Source organism: Talpa occidentalis, unplaced genomic scaffold (genome assembly GCF_014898055.3).
Source record: "Talpa occidentalis isolate TD23 unplaced genomic scaffold, MPIMG_talOcc4v2.1 talOcc4.8, whole genome shotgun sequence".
NCBI lineage: Eukaryota > Metazoa > Chordata > Mammalia > Eulipotyphla > Talpidae > Talpa > Talpa occidentalis.
In genome coordinates, this window is record NW_023605194.1 from 52,494,360 (window position 1) to 52,508,381 (window position 14,022).

General features: G+C 39.3%; 1 protein-coding gene across 4 annotated transcripts in view; it reads left to right on the forward strand.

Moving 5' to 3' along the window:
• ANK3 (ankyrin 3) overlaps nucleotides 1-14,022 on the forward strand; it is a 322,189-nt gene that overhangs the window by 223,882 nt on the left and 84,285 nt on the right. For all 4 annotated transcript variants that reach the window (XM_054690069.1, XM_054690067.1, XM_054690068.1 and 1 more), the window contains 2 exons: nucleotides 5,068-5,191; nucleotides 9,838-9,940. In XM_054690069.1, coding sequence (XP_054546044.1) covers nucleotides 5,068-5,191; nucleotides 9,838-9,940 — 227 coding nt within the window. The remainder of the gene's footprint in view (nucleotides 1-5,067; nucleotides 5,192-9,837; nucleotides 9,941-14,022) is intronic.

Here is a 14,022-nt window from a genome sequence, read left to right on the forward strand (position 1 = left end):
ACACTGGACATTGACTTAGAATCTAAAAAGGAATGAGGGCATAGCTATGTCACCAACCACAATGCTGATAATGGTTTAATATATTCTCTTTTCCTCCTATGTTCTGGATTCTTTTTTTATATTCTTTCCAGGTAGACAAAGTTTATGGATCTTTGAATGGTTGATTATTACATAAGAAATCTCTTCATCTCACCATGATAGGAAAATAAGGAAAAGGAGATTAGTTACTTGGATTAGAAATTGAAGTGATAATTGAAGTGAAATGCCTCTGAACAGCTTTTAGTATTTGGTTACTGGTGGGATCAAGGTAGATTTGGGTTTGGATTCTTTAACAATAAGAACATCTGTTCTCATAGTTTTGAAAGGTATAAAGTCAGTCGTAAATAGATGAGGTTATTTCTAGTAGCATTGCCTACTTCTCCTGGATGTTGTGTACAATAATCATACAACATACCACAAAACTAACTCTAATGATTAGGGATGCAGAAGACAACTAGTGTGTGACCCCTAGTGTAACAGGGTGGTCCCCAGGAAAGGGGGAGGTTCCCTGCCCCACCCAAGGGAGGCTGGAGCTGAGCAGGAAGAGGAGAAGCTGCAGAAGAGACTGAGGTAGGAAGCAGGATGGAGCCAGGAGACCTGGAGGAGGCGCATGGAGCCTAGAGACACGTGAAGAAACTGCGCTTGTCTTTTGGTCGTAGACTGGGTGACACAGATGTGGGTGAGACCCATGGGGAGGTGACAATGGCAGTTTTTATCTTGATATTGATTTTGCTCTTTTCCTTCCGGGCTTGTCTGGTTATTTCTGACCCTTTGCTGTGGGTCCCCACTGGAAGATGCTTTAGACTTGTGGCAGGCTTTGGGGCTTTGCTCTGGGCCAATCCCATTTGGATGGACTTTTACCCACGAGGGGACGGGTAAATTTGGGTGCTTCATTTAGAAACTAGACTCTTTGCCTTACCTGTATTGTTTCCTAGTTTTATTAAAGTTCCTTCCCATTAAAGTCTCATATGTTTTGTGTTGATGAGGCGGATGGCAGAACCCATTTAGAATAGGCAGGTTTGCGGGGTTTGGGCTGCCCCTCTCCCTGCCCTATAACACTAGGACCTTGTCATTTCTCATAACCTTTGGACCTTGTCATTTCTCATTTCTTTCTGTGTGGGCTACTTACAACAATGTAACAACCTATCTCTAAATCCAGCAGCTTAATTTATTATCTCCCATGGTTATGTATGTTAACTGGGCTCAGCAGGGTTCTTGCGATCCTTTGTGAGATTGCAGGCAGATAGCAGTGGAGACAGGAACAACGTGCACAGTGGTCAATATACCATCCATTCGGAGGTTTGTCACCTCAACAAGGATGGCTGGAACTGAGGGCTCACTGAGGGCTCACTGGCGTCTCCCACCATGCAGCCTCTCTGTCTATCTTGTGCTTCTTTATAGCATGATGATCTTCTGTAGTCAAATTTCTTACATTTCGATTGACTTCCCCTGATAAAGTTTTTGAAGTCTAAAAAGGATGAGTAAAAGAGACTAGAAACTTACTTTTATTGAAACCTTACTATATACCAGTCATCAGGCTTGAGATGTTAAGAGTGCTAAGTGGCTTGGCCTGTTGATGGGGATAAAAAGCAAAACCACCAATTTGTTTAAGAAAAAGTAGACATGAATTCTAAAACATACTTATGAGATATTTACAATCTCCCAGGGCCAGGAAACTCTTGGTTCCTCATCTAGGGAAATCTCACCATCCAGTGTAGAAACTGAACAGATGTTTTTTACTGGTAATACATTCTAATATTAAAAGTAAGGAACACCTGTCTTAAGATGGTGAGGGGCATGTATGGGGAGTTCTCGAAAAAGCCGATTGCAAAATTATTCAGGTGAAGAAGAGGGGTAAAGTTTCCATCAAGAGAGTACACCCTATGTCGTTGCTAAAAGTCTAATGAATTTAAGGAATTCTAGAAACTGAGATAATTCTGTTTAACAGGAGAGCTGGTTGGGTGTGGAAGAATAGCCAGAGGGAGGCTGGCCAAGAAATCAAGGGGAAGGTAGCTCTTTGCAGTCCTGGTCAGGACGTTTGAATTGTGAGCATCATTGAATAAGGTTTTGTTAGTTTGGATTTTAAACACAGACATGGAAAAAGTTGAACTTCCAGGCGTAGTCTCTTTTCCAACTATGACTTCTTCAGCATTTTTACAGAATTGGAAACCATTCTTTTGCTTCAGACTATTTTTCAATAGTGATCGGGCTTTATAAGTGACTTCCCTTCTATTTACAATGTTGATTATAGTTAGGCTGATCAAATTAAAACACCCATTGTCATATCATCTTAATACTAGATAAGTTATCAATTTATGTATGTATTTATCTAGAAAAGCAAGTCTGTGTCTCACTTCATCAGTTCTGCAGATTGGAAGTGGGGTATGTTTAGGTAACAATCTAAGAAATAGACACACAATTATAAAAAAGTGCTGTAAATCATTTGCAAGATAACTTCAAAAGCCTTTACTTAAACTAGCCTACTTCTCCAGCTATTCTGAGAAAAAGCAATTGAAATTGCCTCTCCAGTGTACCCAGATGGAGGATGCAGAAATCCTGCTAGTTTTTTCCTCCACTGCCAACATAAACAGGGTGGAGCAGCTGAGAAGGCAGGTCAGGAGTCCCAGAGAGAGGAAAACTATGTAACAGCAAAGTGACAGAAGCATCCACCAGCACTGCCTCCTGTTTGCACAGCAAAGACGCTCCAGCCAACCCAGCTCGCCCTGGACGTGGGTCTCTCTCTTCTCAAGGAGGGAGAACCAGTCAGTTCCTTTTGTATTAAAGAGGTGAAAGAACTTGTGCCAAAAACTAAAGCAGAACATCCACGAGTGTTGTTTTTTTTTTTTTTTTTTTTTTTTTCCCTCTCCCAGCTTGTCTCACTTTTGCTCCATTTCTCAAACTTGATAAAAAGCTGCGGTGATTTGTATATTTCCCAATGCTTTTTGGAGAGCATTATGGGAATCGTTGCCGCTTCCCTCTACCCCACAGTTTCACAACCTCAACTCAAGGGCAGGCCCTTGCTCAGCTCTCTCTCTCCCCCCCTCCTTCCACCTGACAGAGACCATAAATAACCCAGGCTCCCGGTGTTCCCAGCAGAGAACAAAGTTGAAAGTTTGCCTGGAGCTCCCTGCCACTCCCTGCCCGGGCCACTTCTTTGTTTTCTCCTCCTATTTTTCCTCTACCTGGCTCAGCCCTTTCTTCATTCATATTGGAGAAGTGTCACCGCCTCCTGAAAGGCAGCACCTCGCTAGCTGGGGCTCTCTACTTTTAAGGCTGTCTCAGTTACCCAGTTAGGCACTGGGCACTGGTATCAAATTACTGAAAGTCTACACCGGACCAGTCCTCATATTTACATACAAATAACTCAAGGGCTTGCATTTATGTCACCATTCTGTCCTGCTAGAGGCTTGCCAGAGAAGTTTTTAATCCAATCAGAAGGAGCTTTAAAAGGATGTCTGCGGAGTGATCAAAAGGATTTTACTCTCAATTAAGTGTTGCCAGGTTTTCTTCTTTTTTGTTGGTTTTTTTTTTTTTCATCTGAAAATATTGAAAATCCTTGAACTCTGATGAGTGGGGAAAGATGTGTAATTCCTCAATTGCCTAGAGAAGCCGAGATGCTGAGAGGAGCTCAGCCGTGGTGGTGAAGACATGGATACAACCCAGTAGTTTGGTTTGTTGGGGCTGATTTGAAGGTAGATTCTGAATCACTGCTTAAGGAATTCCTGGAACATCAGGAAAACATTTGATCAGCCCAGCCTGATGGAAATGGCTTTACCACAGAGTAAGATCTTTCTTTAAGTTGTACTTGGTGTGTGCTGTTTTGTTTTTTATCCAATGTATGTGCAAATAACCCAGCTGTAAATAGTTACTTAAAATAATCTCTTGGTTTTGGTAGCAGTAAAAAATGTTTAGTTTTAACATTTGCAAAAACAGTAGTTGACAGTATATTTTTAGACTTGATTGGTAGTTTATAAGTTGAGCTCCTGTGGTTTCCTGAGTTTAAATGAATGGAAATTATAAACGGTACTGAAAGAAGGAATTGGAAAATACAGCTGGAATGGATGAATCACGTTACCTTTGAGAAAACATAACATACTGCCTTTGGAGGTCTCTTCCCCAAGCCAAGCTTGTATCCAGAGAGAATGAGAGATCAAGTTTGCCTGTGTGTAGAACTTTTCTACAGCCTGTGCTACATTTCAGGAAGGATGGGAACCATTCCAGAGGTGCAGGCATCCGACAAACCTGCCCTGTCACTCCTGGAATGTGGTTTTTCCATGTGAGGTCATGTTATGCCTATGTAGCTCATAAAACTATTTTATGTAATTAACTCTTTGTATTGAGAGTTTGAGAACAATTTAGATAGTCCTTTCAAATTGCTGACATTCCCATTCAATCTCTATGGACGGTAGAGTTGCTTTCCAAACAGCCTGTGAACACTGGTGCAGCTGGCACAGTTGTTAATTTGATAGATTTAGAAACACTTCCAAAACGATATGTTCCACAGTTCCTCAACTGAGCAGTTATATCTTCAGGTAAATAACATGCTACTTTCTTACATAACCACGAACTGAAATCCTATGTGCTTGAAGACCATTAAAAAAGTCTGTTCCCCTCCCATATATCATTTCAAGAACAGTAATGAGGAAGTGGCTCTTATTTTGCTATCCAGGTCCATTCAAACAAGCTGCCCTCATCGTGGGCAAGGTGAGGAAAACTAACTGGCATTAAAGATTCACCTTGCTAATCAGCTGGGGATTGAGGGTGAGGAAGGAGATAGGGAAATGTTTTAAATTGGTATTTAATAATCCAGACCTTTTTCTGCTGCTAAATTCCACTCTTGAAATTACAAACTAACCTTTACCTGTACTTTTTTCCTTCTAAACGGCAGTTACAAATATTATCCAGAGCCTAGGGGAAGAGGAATATGAGGAAATGGGTGATTTGCTAATGACCGAGGGAGAGGTTTTCTCTCCAACTGCATTGTCACAAGGGAAGCTTCTGATTGTGCTTTGCTTTGTACATCTGCAGGTGAAGATGCAATGACAGGGGACACTGACAAATATCTCGGGCCACAGGACCTTAAAGAACTGGGCGATGATTCTCTGCCTGCAGAGGGCTACATGGGCTTTAGTCTGGGGGCCCGTTCTGCCAGGTATTTTATTGTTTCAAAGCTAATTTAAAACGACCATGATTTGTCACAAACCAAGTCATTTCCATTTTTCACATTATCCCAGAATGTGCTCTTTGGATGAGGATGTAAACTTGGTAAAATGTTCTCAGTGCCAGTATCCATGCTCTGTTATTTTCCTTTGTGGTATTCAGTCCTTAATTTAATGTGATTAAACATGTTAATTGTTTGTTCTTTTATTTTTTCCCACCTTGCAGTCATGCTTCAAGCATAGTAGCAAAAGACACTAACAGAACTGGGAGAACCAATCTGGGTTACATGTAACAAAGTGACATTTTGTTCTATATTAGAAGAAAAATCTTATTTTCCAATAAGTAAAAAATGTTTGTATTAATCGTTCTATAGTCTCTCACCATTACTGAAAGAATAAGTCATGGCTGAGACTTAAAAGAGAACATTTCTTGAAAAAACTTAGTGTTTATTAACATTGTCTACCAAGTGTTTTAGTATTTGTTGAAATCATGCCATTAGTTTGTTTACGAAAAACATGTTAGAAGTATAGCAGCTTCTTACCAGAAGTCACAGACAGGAATGGTGGCAAATTCAGTCCTTAAAAGTGTAAAATTTTTGTAAGTGGAAAATCTTGGCTCAAATCTATCAGGCTCCAGCTGAAAGAAATAGGACCTTGTCCAGAATTTGGACAGGGACTTCTTTTCCCTGCTTGGGTTAGCAGCATGTTTGCTGACTGTTGAGTTATTTTGAAGCTAATAATTAAACCTCCTAAGCCAGAGCCCTGGGGACATTTTCCTATAGTTCAAGGAACTGTTGTAAAAAGTTTCATTGTCTAATAGTAAATGGTACTTCCCACAAAGTCAACCTGGGAGTTTATTCTCAGTATCATTGCTGGTAGGGAGCTTAGATATGAAATTGACTTTCTTTCAGTTAGTCTTTTTCTAACAGAATTTGAAACCTCGTATAACTTAGCAGAATTTTTGTTTGATAAATGTATTTATAAAAGACCTTACAATCTTACTGAAACAGGTATCATCATTAAGAAAGGGAAATAACTTTCCAAAACATGTAATATTTCAGGTAATCACAGATAGCAGCATAATCTACAGTATCTTAAAGGATCACAAGGAAAATTCTATTTAGACATTTAAGTAGATTTTGTATCTAATAACAAGCTGGCTTCTCTACTTCTGATAACCTGTGAGAGACACATTTTGTAAATCAGTCATTTGTATGCAGAAAATGGTAGCAGCTGTTATCCAGTGAAATATGAAACCAGAATATTATCTCAAGATTTTTTCTCAAGTCAGTTCTAAGGCTTTTACAGTTCTAATTTTGATTGCACTGTTATTCTTTGTTGCTATTATATGTAATTCATTTTTTTTCCACATTGGCAACTCATGTTATGCTCAGAGGAAAATTAAAAAAAATCTATTTAGCTGGTATCTTTTTAAAGTATTGTAACAGCATTACCAAATATAATATTCTGAGTGTAACATTTAAAAAGGAAAACATTAAGTGTGTAATTCATGCAACCATAACATTTTTTTCTTTTTCCCCTGTCTGATTTTTTTTGGCCTCCTACTTCTCCTGTTTTTTTTCTTTCTATAAATACTTTAAAATAGTCCCAAGATCAGGTAAGAAAATATGGTCCTTTGACATGTGTTTCTCTTCCCTTCCCTGATTCATTTTCTCATTTTATTTTCTTCAGCATTATGCTGTGCTGTGCTGTGCTGTGCTGTGCTGTGCTGTGCTGTGCTGTGCTTTTTTTTTTTTTTTCCCTGCCTAGCTTTAGAATATCAGTTTTGTGATTCTGAGAAAAATTAGCAAGTAACTAAACATCTGATAAGAAATGTTACTTACACAAAATTGAACACTTGAAATATTTCTTTCCTTTAACAAAGTTTATATAATGCATGAAGTAACTGGAGAAATTGCACTGGGTATAGAGAAAATGCCTTAATTTGAAGGGGTCTTTGTTTGCTGGTGGCTATTTTATTTGAGTTCTGCTAGGTATATTAGTATAACTTCAGAATTTTGAGGCATATGTTTTTCTAACACTGTATTTAACACTTAGGGTATACTGATGGCTACAAATAATATAGTTGACCTTAGTTAAAACAATTTAGTTGTTAGTTAAAAACAATTTAATGCTTTCCAGACCCCCATGCAAATAATCTCTAATTTTAGTAGCTGAAAGTACTTCAGTGTATTAGGATTTAGAGTGAAGCTTGATGGGTTTAATGGACTCCATCTGCTTAATGTAAGTTGGTCTGGAAAAATCTGGAGTAGGAACTTTAGATAATATGTAAAACAAAGCCATCTTCTCCAACTCTGGCTCTGTTCTGTAGTTGGTACTCATACATAATTTAAAAGAGAGAGGGCTGTTTAAAAAGTATCAACAAATCTTCGATATATTTAAAAACTGAAATTAAGTATATGTCCACATTTACTATAAAACTATTCTCAGAACCACCAATATTAGCATATGCTATGCAAACTATGATTTAAAGTAGTGAATATCCAATGCAGAGAGTGGAGCTTCACATTACTTCTCCAATCACATACCTTGTGCAAAATAGAACCTTGTTATCGATAGTATGAAATCATTTTGTCTAGTAGTATAGCCCCCACTCCATCAGGCTATTTAAATTAAAACTAGTTAAAATTGAACTAGTCAGTTCTAGTTAAATTAAAACTAGTTAAAATTGAACTAGTCAGTTCTTCAGTCTCACTAGCTACCCTTCAGGTGCTCAGTAGATGCCATTGGCCACTGTACTGGACAGTGCAAACTTAGAACATATTCATCATTACAGAACTTTCTATTGGATATTGTTGCATTAGAGAGAAGCATGTATTGTATTTGAGAGAAGGGCAGGAGCCAGAAACAAGAGTAACAGAAGAAAATTTTAGTAACTGATTCGGGAAAAAGGAGGAGTTAAGGCTCATGCAATTGGTCACGTAAGGTGAAGCTCCTGTGGCTGAGGAAGTAAGCTCTTCTATACAGAGAGGATGCTTACTTTTAAGACTTTTTTGTCTTTTATATCCAGTTTCTAGTGTTGTGACTTGCTCATAGTAGTCACTTAATTATTTGCTGAATACCCAAAATACCACTCTGTATGACAGTTATTTTGGGTCAGAGATTCCTTTGACATTCTGGTGAAAGCTATGGCTCTCATCCTAGAAGAATGTTCCTCCCCATCTATGTGGACACATAGAACAATGCCTGTGATTCAGGGGCCTCTTTATCTTGATATAAGAACACCCATTTGGGAGGATTTTTAGTATAGTAGGCAGTGGGGGGGAAATCATTTTGTGCAAAGCAAGGAATCATTTCTTATTTATCATATCTACCACTTCTTTACTCTTTTTCCTGTCAAGTACATATCAGGCAAGGCGTAAGTCTGACTGATTCTACTGGTAAAGGTGACAGGCAGCTATGTTTACTTACAGGGACAGTCATGGATGGCAACTACTTTGCTATCTGCACCAAAAAAGGAGGACACCAAAACAATAGGAATGTTAATAGCTACCACACCAGTTGCAGGGTGCCCCTCTGCCAAGGATCCAATTCTAGATAGTAGCTAAGCAGTTTCAGATCCTTTAGCTCTATGCCAAGGAGGGTGGGGTGGAAGCCTCATACCTCATTCCAAACAGGAGGCAGTAAAAAGCTACCTGATGGCAACCTCCCAGGGTAGCTAAGGAGGTGAGTGGGAGCTAGCCTTCTAGCAGCTCCTACAAGCCTCCATTCTCCATGTTTCTGGAGAATCATAAGGTGTCTGCCAAGGCTTCTGTTAGCTGCTCTCCCCATCAGCCTGTGTGGCCTGTGTCAGACTCGGGGTTATCAGGTACCGAGGCAGAGCCATTCTCCAATAGTCCTTTACTCTGTTGACATTTAGTTTAGAGTTTCACATGGTGAGTGGCATATCGGGACATCAGGGGAATTGCACTCTGGGAAAATGGAGGGCTGTATGTAGGATTTGAAAGAGGCTAGAATGGAAAAGAGTAGAAGGTACAAGGAAGAAAGAGTGGAATAATGACAGAAAAAATAACCATGCATGGAATTTGAATTTTTCAAATACAAGAAACATGGTAAAGAATGATATGTTCATAACACTACTTCCTTCTTGATATTTCTTATGAGTAGCAACTATATACCAGAGCTCTGAATTGTATTCAACTTATATCTAGTACCCAAAGCTTTATAAGCAGACCCATTTACAGCAGATATAATTCTACTCAATAGTGTAAACCAGGCAGATAGGGGCCAGAAAGAGAAGAGACTCTGACATAAGGTCTTATCATAGAAAAATCTCACAAAATCATCAGATTTTCTATACTCATCTGGTTTTTCTCAATTGTCACATTTGTTCCACTGTCATAAATGAAACATTCAAAGTTCTCGTGCATTTCGCCTTCTCACAGATGTCACACTAATGGACCTGATTTTAAACCAAACACAATGATAGATTGTCAAAGCATAAGAGATTTCCTTAGCTATAATGAAGGAATTTTATTTGTGACAATGTCTTTTCATGAACAGCTTTTGTTGATATTTTTAGCCATCTTACCTGGTCTTAAAGTTGCATGCATTAATTTTCTTTTATTCATCTCATCATCATCAACCACTCTTGAATGGTTAACTGTAAATACAACAGCCTTCGCTCCTTCAGTTCGGATAGGTCTTACACTTTGAACAGAAGCTCCTATGCGCGGGACAGCATGATGATCGAAGAACTCCTCGTGCCATCCAAAGAGCAGGTAAGCATTTTTTTTTTAAATACTCTTTGATTGTTAAAACTTTCATTTGTGTGGTTGAATCAAGCTCTTTGTTTCATGGCAAACATTTTATTTCTGCATGTTTGAGTTTGCATTTTTAAATCTAATATTGCTAGTTCAAGAAAAAAAAAATCCACTCTACCATAAACATAAATATCCCTCTCTTGTGCAAATGAGTCTCTAAAATCCCACAGGGGGGAACTCAAAAAGTCCTGGAAAGGCACGGTACCTTTCTCATTTCTAGGTTAAATGTTTTCAACTGTCATTAGCCACATGAATGTTTGATTTTGCTTAATAAGCTATGTGTTCATGTTGGAATTTGCTAAAATTGTTTTTAGAGAGTAAAGATTGATCATGTTTTTGACCCCTTTGTCTCAAAGCTGGGCTTTCTCAAGATATGATAGGATTTTGCCTTCTACCAGAATCTCTGCTGCAATCACTTGGTGTATGTGTGGTTGCTTCTTTACAAAACTTTTGGTTGAATAGATACTAGCTTCATGGTGGAAGTCTCAACAAAATAGTTCTCTGCCTATGGGATTAGGATGAGTCACTATTCTAGAGTCATAACACCTGGTTTTAAATGAGTGTCATGGTGATATGAAGATGGATGAAACTGTTGACCCATAGAAGTAACATTGAAGGTTGCCTATAATATTTGAGCAAAGTAAATAATTGGTGGGATTGGTCTGGACTTGTTCATGACACAGTGAAGGTAAACTGGAGCAGATGAGTAAGTGATAGTCACTTATCACCATGTTAGAGGTGGGGCAGCAGGTAGTCAGACCTTTGGGTTTCCCACACATCTTGAAGTGCATGCACAGATATGCATTGTGCTTCACAAGAATCTGTAATAAATATTTCATTATTTTGCAATCTCAAGAATACTCTGAGCAAGTAGGGTTTTCAGAGGTGAAGACAGTGACTATTCAGTGTTTGGATATACAAAAAAGCTCTTTGAAGAATTACAGGTACAATAGCATGTTGTCGTTTAAGTGAATGTTAGCACTAGAGAAAGTCTTGTCTCAAATAATGAAGCTCGTGGGTGAGAGACATTGCCCGGGTCCTATTTGAGGTCTTGTGAGAACTCTCTGCTTGGCTGGGTGTAGTCATTACTAGTTTGGTAATCTTGAGCTTTTCATGTTCCCAATTAAAATGAGATGTTAGTGAGGGCCTCCTCAGTGGCACAGTGGTTGAGCGCTGGGTTGCGAAGCTGCCCGCAGCCTCTGCAGCACCGGTTCGATCCCCAGCCGCCAGGCAAGGGTCCCACATGGCGATCAGACCTCTCCTGCCGCCTGCTGCTCCCCTCAGCAGTGTATTTTGTCATTCTGCCTGCTCTGCTCTCCCCTCTGGCTCTGGTGAATTCTCTCACCCTCCTGCACTTCTGACTGTACCCAGTGCTTGTATAAATAAATAATCTTTAAAAAAAATAAAATAAAATGAGATGTTAGTGGATATATTGATAAGGCTTTTATGTGGACAAATGCCTGTTATTCTCTAGACCTTAAGAATATCCTGTAAAACTCACAAAACTGTAGGTCGAGACCCCATTTGTAGGACCTAAATAGGGTTATATTTCTAAATATGTCCTTGCTTTGGGGCAAGGACCTGAAATTGGGACCACTACCACTATCATTACCATGATGTCACCATCACCTTCACCAGGGTCATGACCCCTTCAGTGCCACTGTCATTACCACCAGAGTTTCATCACCTCCCACCTCCGCAGCAACCTTTAAGTAAAATATAAATGTCTGGGATGGTTCCAGGCTACAAATAGGCTTCTGGGGATTCTCACACCACTACCTTAGCTAGCACTAAAAAACTGCTTTCTCAGGTAGAGGGCAGAATTTATACAGCAAGAAGGATTTGTAAAAAGACATTAAAGCTAAAGAGAACTTTTATGGAAAATTGATCTTCTTTTGCTCGGTTTGTTATTTTCATTTCATTTCAAAAGCACCTCTGTGGACATCACAAACACTTTCTTAGATGAAGTCAGCAGAATGGAGAGCTGAAGATTATGAAACTTTTACTAATGAATCTTAAGCTGATAACTATCAAAGCAGAAAGCTGCTTTCTTTAATGATTACAGAATATCCTGTGGTCTGACAGGCATTCCTCTCAGAACTAGCCTGTTGAAGGAGCATTTTGCATTATTTGTGGCCCTAGCAGCCCATAATCAGTTCAGCAGAGATTGGCAAAAAATATGAACTGCATAAAGACATGTTAGGGACATCTGGGGACGTTTGAAAATGTACTGGCTATGCTATTAGGAAATTATCAAGGTTTTTGAGCAGTGATAACAGTATTGAAGCTACGCAGGAGAATATCTGTTCTAGGGTATGCATGCTGCAGTTTTCAGGAATGAAGAAATCATTGAGTTGTTTTCAAGCAGTTCAGCCTGAAAGGGGTGGGGGCGCACTATGTGCTGAGAAGGAGAGGGGGAGGGAGACCATGCCAATAAGGCAGAATGTTGATTGTTGGAGCTGGGTGGAGTGTCTGCCTTACATAGTTTTTCCAAGTTTTTTATTTGTATGAATACCTGCAAAATAAAAACTTGGAATTTAAATATTTTATTTTTTTAAATAAATCCAAGTATTTTTTTTCAAAAGTTACATTTAATACTTCAAAGCATCTTAGCACTTAGTTCATACTGTTGACATTAAGTTATGTATGAAAATGTTTTGTTAAAAAAGACATACAAGTACAATGACAGTGATTTCCCTTAAACTCGTTTATTTTTGTTCCTTGTTTCCAAATAACAGTTTCGTTATTAAAAAATACAAAAAGTTGGAAGAAAGGGGAAAACTCTTGTTAACTCTTGTAGTTCCCGGTGTAGGGTAAGGAAAAATGTCAGGCTTTTCTGCCCTTCCGCCATCAGGATAGATGATGGATCCTTGCGGTCCTGAATGCATGCCTGATGGCGGGCACCTGGAGTAGGGTGTGGGCATAGGTAGATGGGATTCACCTGGGCTAAGACTGGGCTTTTAAGGTCAGCGTCACGGGGACTCCAGCAGAAGCCGAGAAAGAAACAGAGAAGCCGTGAGCAGAGAAGCAGAGAGAACGCCATCAAGCCCAGATAGAGTGAGGATTTGCTGGGGGCTGGGAGGCCTGCCAGCCTCCCGGCCCCCCATCACCCCTGGCTGCTGTGTACCGGGTAAATCCCAATAAAAGCCTGCAAAAACCACTGAGGACTCTGACTCCTCCTTTACCCGGTCTGCTGGATATTAGAAAACCTGCACTGTGGTCTTCCTGACCCTACACCAGTGTCTCATTTATTACAGAAGAGAGAAAATGCTAATTCCTCAAAAGAAAGTCTGTCACAGAAAGGAATCTAGTTACACTCTACAAAGCTAACGAGAAGCATTTACTTCAAAAGTACATTTAAACACTTTCTATTAGAATTAAGTGGCAAAAAATTTACTAGTTTATGTCTATCGTGCCTCCAAATCTGTATTTATGAATTTCAAAGTGAAGTTTTGCCATTGTATTGTTTTTTCTGCAAGCATGCAAGAAGTCTTAAACATTCAGAATTCCTAAAGCAAATATACATGACTGCCCTAAAGCCATTAAACTGCCAGTCATTGCCCAGTTAAAGTTGTTTTGACAAGTAAAAGTGGAAAATGAATAAAAATTAACTCTTCATGGGCTTTTCTTTTTCACCAAGGATAGACTCACCCACAGTACACCTAACCGCCTGTTTATGATCCTAAGGCTGATTAATCAGTTTGCATATTAACCATAGTTAAAGTGCAATTGTGACCCAGGATAATTAGCACAGGGGCCCACCCCCCACATTTCTAAAACCTGTACTGGTTGAAGGCAGATGAGAGGGCCCAGAATGGAAAGGGGGTTGGGAAAGGTGAACCCATTCCCTTTCCTTAATCATGGTTAGTTTGCTAACCACTTAACACGCTGCTGGATAATCAAGAGTGTACTTGTCTTTTGTTGTTATTTGTTTTCACCGTGATACTAGGTTATCCAAGAACTCCCTATTTTACCTTGCTATTGGGTCATCTGTGGACATGCTTCTGAAAATGTATAGGAATAGGATCAAGTCTTGCTTT